The sequence below is a fragment of the Chlorocebus sabaeus genome, chromosome 21 (genome assembly GCF_047675955.1).
Source record: "Chlorocebus sabaeus isolate Y175 chromosome 21, mChlSab1.0.hap1, whole genome shotgun sequence".
In the NCBI taxonomy this organism is placed as follows: domain Eukaryota; kingdom Metazoa; phylum Chordata; class Mammalia; order Primates; family Cercopithecidae; genus Chlorocebus; species Chlorocebus sabaeus.
This window is the reverse complement of record NC_132924.1, coordinates 24870891-24884917: the sequence shown is the minus strand read 5'-3', so window position 1 is coordinate 24884917 and position 14027 is coordinate 24870891. Positions and strand designations below refer to the sequence as shown.

General features: G+C 43.1%; 1 protein-coding gene across 5 annotated transcripts in view; it reads right to left on the bottom strand.

The window, feature by feature from the left end:
* ELMO1 (engulfment and cell motility 1) overlaps positions 1 to 14027 on the bottom strand; it is a 578573-nt gene that overhangs the window by 17538 nt on the left and 547008 nt on the right. For all 5 annotated transcript variants that reach the window (XM_007981596.3, XM_007981595.3, XM_073008962.1 and 2 more), the window contains one exon: positions 5865 to 5972. In XM_007981596.3, the coding sequence (XP_007979787.1) occupies positions 5865 to 5972 (108 nt within the window). The remainder of the gene's footprint in view (positions 1 to 5864; positions 5973 to 14027) is intronic.

Here is a 14027-nt window from a genome sequence, read left to right as displayed (position 1 = left end):
GGCACAGGAGAGGCTCAGGGAATGGATGGATGAGCAGAGGAGGCGCAGGGAAGACAAGGTGACGATAGTCAGAGGGCAATTCTTAGGGCTGGAAATAAACAGGAAGTGAGAAGATGGAAGACATGGTGCACACTGGTCTGTGTTCCTGAGTGACTATATGGAGCAGCCCTTTGCCAACCTGTGTATGTTGTATAACGTGAGTGAGAAGTAACTTTTTGTTGTGCAAGCCATGGAGATTTTGGGGTTGTTTATCCCTGCAGCACATGGTAGCAATATAGCCCCACCTGACTGATCTCAGATCCCTTTTCTGCCTCTTTGCCTGACCCCCTTGGGGTTGGCATCTTCCTGTGGATGGTCTCTGTGATTCCTGAACCCACCTTTGACCATGAACACTGACTTCAGTTCTCCTCAAATCCATTTTCATAACCAAGAACTGGCCTCCTTTCCCTCAGTAGCTGATCTGGCTGCCTAATCCCTACCCTAGGAAGGGATATTTGGATACTCTGGGAAGTTGGCTAACTTTCCAATGGAAAAACCACCATTGAAGGGAATGTGATATAGTCAACAAACTCATTCTAAAAAACGTTCTCAAGATTCAAATAGAGTTTGAGTCACAAGTGCCTTGTAGAAAGTTTTTTTTGTTATAATATACAGCATGGTCCATGAACTAGAGAGAGTGTGCACAGTCTACAATTGGTAAGTTAGCCCTTAGCTTTGAAAACTCATCGTATGGAATGTGATAAGAGTAACACCATAGTCTGTCCTGGGGGTGGTCTTCAGAATCTCTAACAGAAAGGCTTCCAAGGAGAAGAGTCACTTTTTCACTAGGTTTTGTGGAAGTACATGTATATTTTTTAACATGCATTGTCCCTCGTCCTAGAGACCAGCTGCTACATCATTCATAGGATTATGACTAAAAGGAAAACAAAAAGTTCTAAAAATACAGTGTAGCTTTTAAAGGTTGCTTTTTGCATAGTTTGTCTCTAGATGCACCAGAAGATTAGGCATTGGAAAGGCTCAAATGCTGGCCTCTCTATTCTCATGAGCAGAAACAGAGTCAGACCCATATCTCCGGAATCTACACTCTAAGGAGACCGCAGGGAGCTCTTGATGACTTCAAAGCCAGGCTAGCATTTTGATGAGGCCTTTTTTGTGGAAGCAAGATAAAGAAGGGGGGTCCAGATCTGTGAGAATCAGGGTCACCAGTGAAGAACGAACCCTCCCACCACATTTACCCCCTGGGGCATGGCCTCATTTCTTTCTATGCTTTTTATAGTTTGAGCTGGGTTGAGACCATCTTAATTCGACACTCCTATTTTACAGATGGGAAGACTGACCCTAAAGGGAGGAAATCAATTATGCAATGACACAGAGCTAGGCTAGCAGGGGAAAAGAGCTGGGTTTAGTGATTCTTCTTCCACTCCATGTTCCCTTGTTAGGCCATGATTTCTCCCTTTGTAAGGGGCCAGCCCCCTAAATCATGCTGAGCACAGCCCTAAATGTAGTTATCACTTCAGATGTTCAGGAAACTCTTTGATTGCTAATACCCGTGGAAGGAAGTTTAATTGTGATTTAAAACAAAACTACTACTGAAAAAGCAAATGTGGCCACCCACGATGAAAACAGTTTCAGCTTTCATCACTGAGATCCAAGTTCAGGCAGAAACCATTCAGAGGAAGTAGCTAGGAAGGCTTGAGCTCTTGCTGTGTGCACAGCTCCGTAGTAGAAGCTCCTGTGGGTAGAAATATGAGGAGGTACAGGCTGATCCCAGGATAGCTGCATGAAGAATCTGGTCTCTTTGGCCTAGCAGATCAGCCACATGACATGGAATGGTGGGGAGAGATGTGCCTTTGGAATCAGAGTGCCAGGGTTTGAATTCTACATCCACTAACCTCCTCTACTACTTTGGGCTTAAGTTTTCAGAACCTCAGTTTCCTTGTCTGCAATGTGTAACTCTAACATTATCTATCCCATATGGTTGCTCTGAGAGTTAAATCCTGATGCTGGAGCTGAGATCACTGTTGGTTTTTAATCTAGGCAGTACACAGTAGTGGGTGAAAATCTGGGCCATGGAGTTAGACAGTTACATTCAGATCTTTGCGTTACTATTTACTAATCTTATGACTTTGAATAAGTTACTTAATCTTTCTGTATCTCAGTTTCCTTTCTGTAAAATATGGACAATATTATCTACCTCTTTAGGTTGTTGAGAATAATTTACGTAAAGCCCTTAGCATAGGGCCTGGTATATAGTAAGCACTCAATAAATGCCATTTGCAATTATTCCCATTATCAATAATCAGATAATGTTAATTCTGTAGATGGAGGGACCTGAATTATTCTGTGTGCTTTGGTGACCCAAATTGCCTACGGTGCCTCCCTGTGTTGCCGCTCTCCGCATCCACTGGAGCAGGCTTAATCTCCGCATGGGCGGGTGAGCCAGCACTTTCCTCCCTGCCCCCTCTGATGTGGGAGCGAGGAATGCTGGCCTAGATTCTTTCAAAGGGAGGCAGTGAGGAACCCAGGGCATGGCTGCAAAGCAATGGGGTCCTGTGTTTGTTGGGGGCTATGGCAACCTGTAAGTCAGCTTGGGAGGGATATGGGGAAGGTGGGGATGTAAGAAGATGTCGATTTTCAAAGGCCAAGTTTCCTGACAAAGAAAAGCAACACAAAGTGAAAGATTTCCTAAAGCTTTGGAGAAGACAGCCGAAGAGGCACCCTCAATCATGTGTACTGTCTGTATTAAGAAAACTCCATTTTACTATTTGATTTATCAATAGCTCAGTATTCAGCACTGATTAACTCAAGGGGCACAAGACGATCTCTGCCTTGGTCTCAAGAGAGGGCAATGGTACATGGCAAGGGCAGTGACACTGAACATTAATTAAAGGCACGACTCATTTTTCCAGTGGAATGGGGTTTCTGACTTTTAAGGGTTCCAAAAGGTGGCTATTTTGCTCTAGGCAGAATGTAGAATTGGAATTAAATGCAAACCAAGGTGGCAGGCCTGCAGCAGGAAACTTCAGCTTCCTAGGCCGTTTTTTTTTTTTTTTTTTTTTTTTTGGTCTCAGGCACAGTATTGCTTCATTTCAACTCATTACATGAGTATCCCCATTTCTCTAGCACATACGTGCAGAAGGATACAATCTTACTAGTACACACATACACTCTGTCTTTCTCTCTCACACACACACTCTGCCACAAGGTGTGGATAAATACTTGTGCAGATAAATAGATGCGTACAAGTATGCAATCTTAGTTCATCATGCAATGGATAAACTGTTTTTGGAGCAGCTCTTTGGAACTTCATTTCAGAGGAAAACGATTGCTAAGAGTTTTGGAGGCATGGTCAGGAGGGGCTATCACAACCCCTTCAAGAACCAGCCTTGCTCAGTGGCCACTGTGAAAAGCTGTGTGGAGATTTGCAGCTGTGGCCTTGCTCTCCTGCACTCACCCTGGCAAGCCGGCTCTCCCTGGCATCAGCACCTCTGGTTCCAGGTTAGTTATTTTCACCCTGGAGTCTTGGGAGTGAGGGTCTTAGCAGAACTGGGGGACATCAGCTTGTGGGCAAGACCAGGAACTGCCCCTACACAAGGCTTTGTTGCTGTGGCTGCCAATTTCCTAGGTAGCTGGCCATTTAGCATGGGGGTGCTGTGCTAACACCTGGTAAACCTGTCAGTCAAGTGCCTATCTTTGGGTTGAGAAGTGATTACATCCCTGTTGTTTAACACTATGTCCTGTTAGTGGGAGAGCAGATTCACTGGACCATATGGGGAGTCAGGTTGTGTTTGTTCTGTCCTGACCACTTTTCCCCTTGTGACAGGTTAAGAATGGGGCTGTGGGGCCCGGACCTCCTAGGGAGCTGCTGTTTGTTTCAACCAACAATAACCTCTAACTCTTTCTGTTTAACCACTGCAGAGCGGTGATTCCAACTGCAGAGCAGTGATTCCACATCGCTGGGCTCTGGTCAGTTCCTAGTTCACAGGGGAGTTCACACCAGTGAGATTTTCACCAGTTAATAGCAAATGCAGAAAAATGAGGACACCGGTGTGAGTTTTTCAGAGAGCTAATTTAGTTTAGCAGAAGGGACTGTCTTTTATCTAAGATTAGGTCCTTCTTACTTTTTATTTTCTTGTAATTGAGGGTCCTTTCTTTCATGAAAGGGTTGTGATATTAAACTTTAGATTTTATTTCTTTAATATCCTTTTTTTTTGGCCCAAGTTAAAAGTTAGCAATATACTATTAATTTACTTAAACTTTTTTTTTCTTTTTTTAATTATTAGTGAAAGCCACGTTTGGGGAATCATAGCTCTCAAAATGTGCATGTCGGAACCACCTGGAACATCTGTAAAAACAGAGATGGCCGGTCCCCACCCACTGAGTTTCTGATTCAGCTAGGCTGGGGAATGGGGTCTGAGAATGTACATTGCTAAGAAGTTCCTAGGTGATACTGCTGTTGATGTTCCAGGGACCACGTTTAGAGAATCACTGCTCTATAGCTTGGCCAAGGTGGGGTGGGGAAGGCTTGAACTAAGGGAGGATCCTCATTTACAGGTAGAGGCCCAGGACACCCCTAACTCCTGCCCCAAAGCAGGGAGGCATAGACAGTGTCCCAGGCTCTCTGCAGCAGTGGATTTCAGATTTCCTTCTGTAAACCCTGACTTAGGGAGCCAATAATGTGGGCTGGGAAGAAAGTTCTCCTATGAAAGAAAACAAGATTGTTTTCTGAACTAAATGACACTACAAAGACCAGACTGTCCCATTTTTAAGCTGGAGGAAGAGTGAATGTTCCAGGCTGTCTGCCTGAGATGTCAGCGCAGAGTCTGAATGTGTCAGGAAATTTCCCACTCCTGGGTTATTTTCGCCTTCAATGGCCGTAAGTTGTAAGGAAGGCAATCCAGATTTGACTTCCATGGGCCCCAGGGTGACAGGCCAGAAGGTGTGAGACTCTGGGTAAGGACTCTGTCTGGGCGTGACAGGACAGAAGGTGTGAGACTCTGGGTAAGGACTCTATCTGGGACACGCTTATCTGAATCCTGCAAGGCCAAGGTGACTTTTAAAGGTTATTTAAAAGTGCTCTGAATGTTTTCTCCCTCTCGGATTTTTCTACCTGGGATATCCTCTGAGGCTACGTTCATTTTATCTCATTTCTCCTCAAATTAATTTATCACCCTTGTGTATTTCAGTGTTTCTATAATACTTGTTTAATTTGTGTGGCTAACACTGTCAAAATAACCTGGCACCTGGTTCCGTGTGGGGCTAAAAGAATCCTGCACATGACTGTCTCTTCAAAAGCATGCATGTTAAAACAGACAACATACAGAAAAAGTCAAAAAATATACAAGAGAAATATTTAGCAAACAGTAGAGGTAACTGATCATCATTTTCAGTGTCTTTGAGGGAAACTAGCTATATTTGGAGCTGCCATTAACTCTGTGTCATAACTATGGGATACACAAAATTGTAAAGAATAAATGTTGTAGGGGTCAGGCATATACATTATGAAAATAAGAAATTATTATGGGTTTTTAGAAAAAGACAACTGACAGAGTCAGGTTTGTATTGGTTTTGCTCCTTGACACAGCACCTGGATAAACAATGTAAAAAATGGACATTTGAACCCCAGGTTTACGTCTTTCAGTGAAGATACCTTTGCATCCATTTTACATTCTCCCCTGTTCAGTTCCAAACCCCAAGTCCATCCAGGTCTTGTATTTGATGAGATGGCTCAGGCCAAGACTTACAACTAGATGAGATGTGTTCAAAGGGCTTACTTAGGCTGATAGTTTCGCTGCATGATATATTGTGATTAGGAAACAACCAACGGACCAACACTCAGGCCTCTGCCAAGGAGAGCTACTTACGTTTGTCCTGCAAGGAATCGTGAGGCACTTCTCCCTGAGGACTCTCTTCTAAGTCTCCGTAATGCAGGACTTTGTGATTTGGCGAAAGCCGACAATACCAAAACTTGTCTGAGAGAAAAAACACAAGTTTACAAGGTAAGTGATTCTGGTTTATAGAAATACTAGCCTGGTTATTTCTTAATACTCTTGCCTGGAGGAAACAAGCAGTTCATCTGATTTTAAGTCCTGAGGAAGGATGAATTCTAGGGCCCTGCACAGTAACTTCCCTTTGGAGTTTGATATTTACTTAACACCTGTCCTGCTTGCTATACATTTGGTAACCATTAGTAAAGTCATCGACCCCTTCAAGCTCAATAGCAATAGATTTTAGGAGGTGGTGGTTTCCAGAGGGTATTTTATCACTAATGATAACCACCATGGGAACTGCTCCGTATTCATTTACAGACAAAAGAGGGAGGGGGATATAGAAAAAAACAGATTTCTCAGAATGTTTCTGCTTCCACTTTCCTCTCTGAGAATTTCAGACTGTTGAGACAGTTGTGTCCAAGGCCATATTTTAGCTGATACAACAAACCCCTACCCGAGGCTACCACACACACATTAATCATGAACGAATTGTTAGGAAACTGGTGATACACACGGTGGTGGGATTCATGAGGAATTCATCTAAATAATTCAGGGATTTAGCTACAGAATGGGGACCTGCACAATCATTCTCTTCTCCAATTCCCAGAATTTGCTTATCTGGATAGGCATGACCAGGGGATTACGGTCATTCTTATAAACAACTTCCTCAACTTTACTGCCTCAGTCTCTCAAAAGTGAGAAGAAATTTTGAGTAAGCCTATGAGGCAGGAAGAAAGAGGCAAAGAGCATTTTTTATAGATTAGGAACTTGAACTGTGACAGCAATGCTTGTGCAGCTGTCTCCTCCAGGAAGCCCCCTTTGATCCCTGCAGCTGAAGGGCCTCTCCCCATCCTCTGAGATGTTCTAGAGTCTCCTTTGCACCACCAGTTTGGCTTGGACTGGCAATATTGGAGCCTAATGTTAACACCTTAGTATTTCCCATTATCTGCTACAGACACTAGGTAAGCAACTTGCCCTTGAGGGTGTATTGTGAACAATACTGATAGGAGAAGAGGACTCCAGCCCTGACAGTGTGGAAGACTCTCAGTCTCTCTGTTGACAGTCACTGTCTTCATAATTGCAATGTCCCAATCTCTTGGCACAGTGTCTGACACATAAAAGTTGCACAGTTGGTGTAGGCTAAGCTGATAAATGAAGACCCAAGGGGACCTGATCAAAATGCCTAAGGCAAGAAGTGTCTGTCACCTACAAGCCCCTTTGCACCACTGTGCGGTTGGTACCCTTTGAGGCCTTGGCCAAGTTACCTCATTATTGTGCCTGAAATATAATTTGTTTTGAAGCCACTCTGACTAAAAAGCTCTTCATTATATTTTAAGAAAAGTGGTTTTCTCTCTAAAATTGCTGTCACTGCAAACCCATGGTTTAATTATGATTCTTTTAATAGAAATAGAAGTTTTAAGAATGGAAGTAAAAGCCACACAATGAACAAAGAAAATGCCCAAATTTGATCCACAAAAGGAGAGCGTCTCTGTGATTCTTATCTTCCTTGTCTTTAAATAGGGTTTGAGAATTCCGAAGCATAGTCAGAATACAGCAATCCATAGATTTAAAGGAATCTGAACTCTGGTGGAAAAAAATTGAGCAGGAAAAAGGTCATTTAACAGCTAGGAAAACATTTGAAATTGCTAAGTTTCAAAATTATGCTATATATATACCAAACATGGGTCATTTTGCTGGGAGAGCATTTGAAAGGGAGAAAACTCTGAGTAATTCACAGACATTTAAATTAGGCAAATGTGTACTTATGGGTTTTCTATGAGGACAGCAACTTTGGGAATTTGACTTGTAACTCACAACAGGAATTGTGAATTCCAGAGCAGGAGGCAATGGCTTTCCGAACGTCAACAGTGCTGTTGGGGGCCTGTGGCAGCTGCCTCTCCGCACAGGTTCTTTCCCCTGCCCTACGTGGCTGTGATGACCAGAAAGCCAGCTGGAGAAATCTGCCATAAAGTTTTCCTTTCCTTGCTGCATCTAGGTGATATGTGTGGCTAACTGAGGAACTAAAGGGTGATAGAGGCTGGGAAGGAAGACAGTGAGAAGTGGTACTTGGACATGCTGGGCTTATTGTCAGTTAGATCTTAGCCTGTGCTTTATAGGAATCCCTTACTTCTTGAGCTGGGGTAAGTAAACTCTAGGGGTCAGCAGTGGGACTTGAAGCCAAGCCAATGTGTCACAATCAAACAAGATCTATGACACTCAATTGACTTTGAGGAGAGGAATTAAGAAATTTATCTGGTGCACAGTATAATACAAACATATATTATTGTAGAGTAAATTGCACAGCTTAATATTCACATGTAAGATATATTGATTTGTAAGATTTCAAAAATTTTGCTGCTCTACTTTCAGGATAAATTTGTTTATCCAATGAATACTTGCTGCGTGGCTGTCTACAATGCACACAGCACTCTACTCGGTGTAGTGAAACATCTTTAGAATGGAAGGCAGACATGAAAGACAAGGCCAAGGAGCTCAGGGAAAAGGAGCTCCCTCAGTTCTTCATGGCAGCTAAGAGAGAAAGATGTTGTTTCCCAGGTCTGGGAAGTAGGAACTGGGACAAATCAGTAACTCTGGCTATCCTATGGAGAAAAACAGGAATGCAGAAATCTCTTGTGCAACACATTCTTACATTCGGAAATGATTATAGAACAGTGGCTATTTATCAGAGTTTCAAGAAGCAAAACAGCCGTCTTCCTTGCAAAGTTGCAGTTGATGTTTGTTTAAAGAAAACCCAAAGGGTCTACAGCAGACAGACCTTCCTCCTTTCCAGAGCTTAAATTCCCTTGACTTGTATGACACCATCGTGTCCTGGTTTTCCTCCTGCCTCTGTTCTCTTATCCTATACAAGTTTCTTTTCTTCTGTCTACTACTAAAATGATAAAAAGCAAAAAGATCGGTACATCACAGATATAAGTGATGTGTTCCACTCCTCCCCACCAATTAGAAAGTCTTGGATGGATGGAAAAATATTGGAAAAAGGGGCTGAAAAGGCTGAGAAACTTGTCTTGACTCATAATCAAATGGGAGGCTACTCAGCCAGTATCTTCCTCACAGTAAAACTGGAGTCCTAAGGTTTGGAAGGCTTAGACATTGTGTATTTCTGTCCTGAAGGGAAAGCCGCTACAAGGATAGCATCAGCACAGTGCGTCGACATGTTGGGTGAGACAGTTTCAGTGTCAGCCACCAGCAGCAGCTTGATTTGCAGTTTCTTTTATGGCAAGAAAAATGTGTATTTTCCTTTCAAACCCCAGCATGATGTTACTCGTTCCTTTATCCCTCTGGGCGATGAAAGAGTGAGTTGCATCACTAAAAGCAATTAGCAGGAAGCAGTGAGAACATTATCAAAGATTGTTTACTAGCATTTAGGTGAAAATAAGAGTTAATATGGAGGTCTTCCAGTCAATGAGTAATGAGAGTATGTTAATAGCCAGGCTTGGTCTCCAAACCCAAAACAAAATATGGGGAGAATTTCGTGGTTCAATCGTATGTGTGTGTGTGTGTGTGTGTTTGTGTGTGTGTGTGTGTGCGCGCGTGAAGGATAAGAGGGAAAAGCTGCTTTCACAGCTCACGAGCCTGGGAAGGGCTGATTAAAGCTATTCCCAATGTCACATAGATTGCTATGGAGCTAATAACCACTGTCAACTGTAATTTTTTGCAGTGCCGTCCAACAGAATTTCCTGCAATGATGGAAATTCTCTATTATCTGTTTTATCCAATACTAAGAAAACAAATTATAAATTTTCTTTCATTTTAAGTAACTTAAACAGCCATAGGTAGTTCTATCAGATAGTGTAGCCCACTGTCTGTTTTCATCATCCAGGCTGAAGACAAGCTTGGGGCTGGTCCCCAGGTCTCTGGGAAAGCCCAGCAAGGTGAAGAGTAGCAACCACTGCTAGGTGTGAAATGCCAGCCAGTTCAGTGAGACACAGGGCACAGCAAGAACCAAGCCCCAAGACTGCCGTGGAATCAGGACACATCTTTGTCTTGAGTGCAGAGCCCGCTGTCAGCAGCTGGGGGCTGACCCCGGGGGCCCTAAGAGTCCTATATTAGGGAGGAGAACAGGTTTTTGTAAAAGATGTCTTTAGAACACTTCCATGAGGATTCTGAATTTTCCCAAGGATAACCTAAAATGTGCCAAGTCTTCTGTGTGTTCAGAACAAGGTCAGCTTTCTGCCTAAGGTCCAACCTTTCCAAGTCACAAAACAAGAGGGACCCAGCAACGTGTTTAAAGGGAAATGTCATCTTTTGGGTGATGAGATCTAAGATTTTTTTTGTTGGTGCAAAAAAGGGAAACAACTATCGATACCGATGAAGGGCATCAAATCTTCCTCACTTCACTGAGCTTTCTTTAAAAGGACAGATTTGTGTTTTGATTCTGAATTCTGCCTCCCTGGACACAGCTGCTCACAGCAAATGACACCTGAGTTCCCAGGTACTTTCCAAGATGATTTGGTCTAACAGATGCCTTGAAGTCACACATACCTGGGTGACACACCTGGTTCTGATTCTTATTAGCTTCGGGGCCTTGGCCTAATTATAAAAACCTCAGAAATCCCTGTTCTTCATAAGTATAATAGTCATATGAGTAAAACACACAAAAAGTATGGATCCTACATCTTCCAGAATTGGTTCTCAAAACATATTTGTACTTTCCTGCTCTTCCAGTCAATAGTAGTCCCTCTCGTCCACACTACTGCCCCTCCATCTTTTGGGAACAATGATTATGCATTATTCTGACCTATTGGGAAATGCCTTTTTTTCCTGAAAATGAACTGGCTTTTCATAATTTGAAAATATGTATTTATGTATACCTGCCTTTTTGTAACAAAATATTAAAATAAAATTTCAACCAAGGATGAAGAAAGGAATGACCTGCTCCCCACAACAGGGCAATGTGGTTACCGTGCCTGAACGCACCACTTGGCTCTAGGTCTTCTGACGGGGCCTCCAGAGCAATGTAAGATATACCAGCCTTGTTGGCAGGAGTGGTAGGCATGCATTTTGCCCAACACCGAGTTCCAAGATAAGCCTGTCATGTCAGCACTTAGGGAATGCCAGTCAATGAAACAGACACTGTTCTCTGCAGGAGGTTTCATGTTATCACTTCTTGAAATGATTTCCAGTGTTAGCCCTGGACTCTTACCAAGGCCATTCAATGCAAGTGATTCTGAAAGACCTTCATCTCTGAAATACAAGAGAAGTAGGGGGCAGTTCTTGAGCCTACAGATTCTCATGAAGCAAATAGTGGCTGATATCATTTGGATCTGTGTCCTCACCAAATCTCATGTGGAATTGTAATCCCCAGTGTTGGAGGTGGGTCCTGGTGGGAGGTGACTGGATCATGGGGGCGGAGTGCTCATGGATGTTTTAGCACCATCCTCCCCTTGGTACTGTATAGTGATCAAGTCCTCTTGAGATCCGGTTATTTAAGTGTGTGGCACCTCCCCTCTCCCTGTCTTCCTCCTGCTGTGGCCATGTGAAGTTCCTTGCTCACCCCTTGCCTTCTACTATGATTGGAAGTTTCCTGAGGCCTCCCCAGAAGCAGAAGCTGTGATGCTTCCTGTACAGCTTGCAGAACTGTGAACCAATTAAACCTCTTTTCTTTATAAATTAGCCAGTCTTAGGCATTTCTTTATAGCAATGCGAGAATGGACTAATACAGTGTCCCTAACACAGACAACTTCTGGGGTTTCATCTGAAATCTCTCCTGCAGGAGTCCAGGGAACACAGAAGTCAGGCAATTTCCATGCCAAGGATTCTGCGACCAGGGCTTATACTTCATGGTCAGTAAGTATAAGCTTGGGGAGAGAGTGGAGTGATGCAGGTTAGTGGCCTCCAATGCCACTCCACCTCCTGTGTTTAGAAATCTATATTCTGGCCAGGTGCAGTGGCTCACACCTGTAATCCCAGCACTTTGGGAGGCGAGGCAAGTGGATCATCTGAGGTCAGGAGTTCAAGACCAGCCTGGCCAACATGGTGAAACCCCATCTCTACTAAAAATACAAAAAATTACTCAGGCATGGTGGTGGGTGCCTGTAATCCCAGCTACTTGGGAGGCTGAGGCAGTAGAATTGCTTGAACCCAGGAGGCAGATGTTGCAGTGAGCCGAGATCATGCCATTGCACTCCAGCCTGGGTGACAGAGCAAGACTCTGTCTCAAATAATAATAATAATAATAATAATAATAATAATAATAATAATTCTGTATTCTGAGGCGCTACGAGCTAAAATCATCAATGAATGTTTGATAATCTGCCCAGCATCAAAGTGCTATATGTATAATTTTACTTACCCCTTACGGCTATTTGATAGAGGAACTAACATCATCCCCATTTGAAAGAAGAAGAAAGAGAAGCACAAAGACATTGAGCAGATTGCCCGAGGCTACCCAGCTAGTGAGTAGGGAGCAGGGACTTCAGCCCAGCTGATTGTGTCTTTTGAGAAATATTACCTCTCAGTTCTAATGTGGTTAGAATTCCCAGAAACCCCAATCTGTAAATGTCTGCATCTGACTATTCCAGTAGCAGAGTTGCACATGAGACAGGCAGAAGGATCGCCAAGTATCAACTCAGGGATCTTCTAGCCAAATGTGGTATAGTCGAGTACTCTCTATTTGTTCCATCACTTTCCAGTTCTGTGGAACTGTAAGTTCTTTCATATTTTCCCTTATAAAGTTAACTACTTAAATTCACTCATCTGTATCCTATTCATTGTCAGACAAGTTTAAAGGGAGTATGGTGCTGGCTCCTGCACTGGGAGTGTCTGCTCTTGAACCTGTGATGACATCTGGCAGGCAGTTGTCCATCCCAGTCTGAGGTCTCATGTAGAAGTGCATCTTTTCTGAAGGGATTAAAAATGTCATGTTCTCATTAATCTGTGTAAATCTAAATGGAATGTTTTGATGGGGTGATAGGAAACCAATTTCAGCACAGTCTGCTTTGAATCCCTATTTTTAAGCACAGAACCAGTCACCAGATTTCAAATCCATTTACCAAATACCAAAAAGCCTTCCTTTCTGCACTCGGAAGGATGATTTTGTATTAAACACAGATGGTCATGCTCCCTAGGGAGTTCAACTCATAAATTTATAATCTAGATGCTAATATTTTTTTTTGTTCAGGAGGTAGTTCATTATTAGAAAATTGGAAAAATTTACAGATACGGGACTAACATTTTTTAAACAACAACAACAACAACAAAAACGCTGTTAATTAATACATCTAGAAACAGGATTACTCTGATAGAACCCATCCACTTGAACCTAGTCAGGGAATTCTCATGACGCAGTAGACTAGAAGGTTAAATTGGTGCTAGGAGCTAGGTTGTGAGGGATTCTAGCTGGGCAGCAGTAGAAGCATTGGGTGTCTATTTGCCATTTCCCATCCCCAAACTTCTGTGTCCTTTGCCCAATGTCAAGTAAGTAAAAATCTTATAAATCATCTTTATGGGGGCAGTATATCCCAAACATTGATTTTTTTCCAAAGGCAATAAAGACATCAGGGCATACAATCGGCTCTCTGACTAAATGAGCTCCTGGATCCCCTAATCCTGTCCTCCCACTTTACAGATGACAACTTGGGGCCTTGAGAGGTCATGTGTCCTTCTAAAGACATCAGAAGACATCTAAAGATGGTTCATTAAAGAACTGAGAAGCCTAGCACCAAGTCCACTCACTCTGGCTCACTGCTTTTTTCCTACACAATCTTAAAGAACAACAGTAGCTCCCTTTTTTTGTTGTTTATTGTTGCTACATTCATAATCACCTCTCTTCCTCACGATAGCCCTAGAAGACAGGCATTGCTATCCCCATTTTGGATGGGAAAACTGCCCAAGGTCACACAGCTGGACAGGTATAGAGGCAAGACCGCACCCACATTGCCCGGTTCTGGGGCTATGTCCTTGCCACTGAGCCCTGCGGTCTTCTTGGAACACCATTTACTCCGACATGATACCTGATGCAAGGAATGCGATGAGAAGAGGGCATGAACTCATCCTTCAGTGGCTGAATGGGAGGGA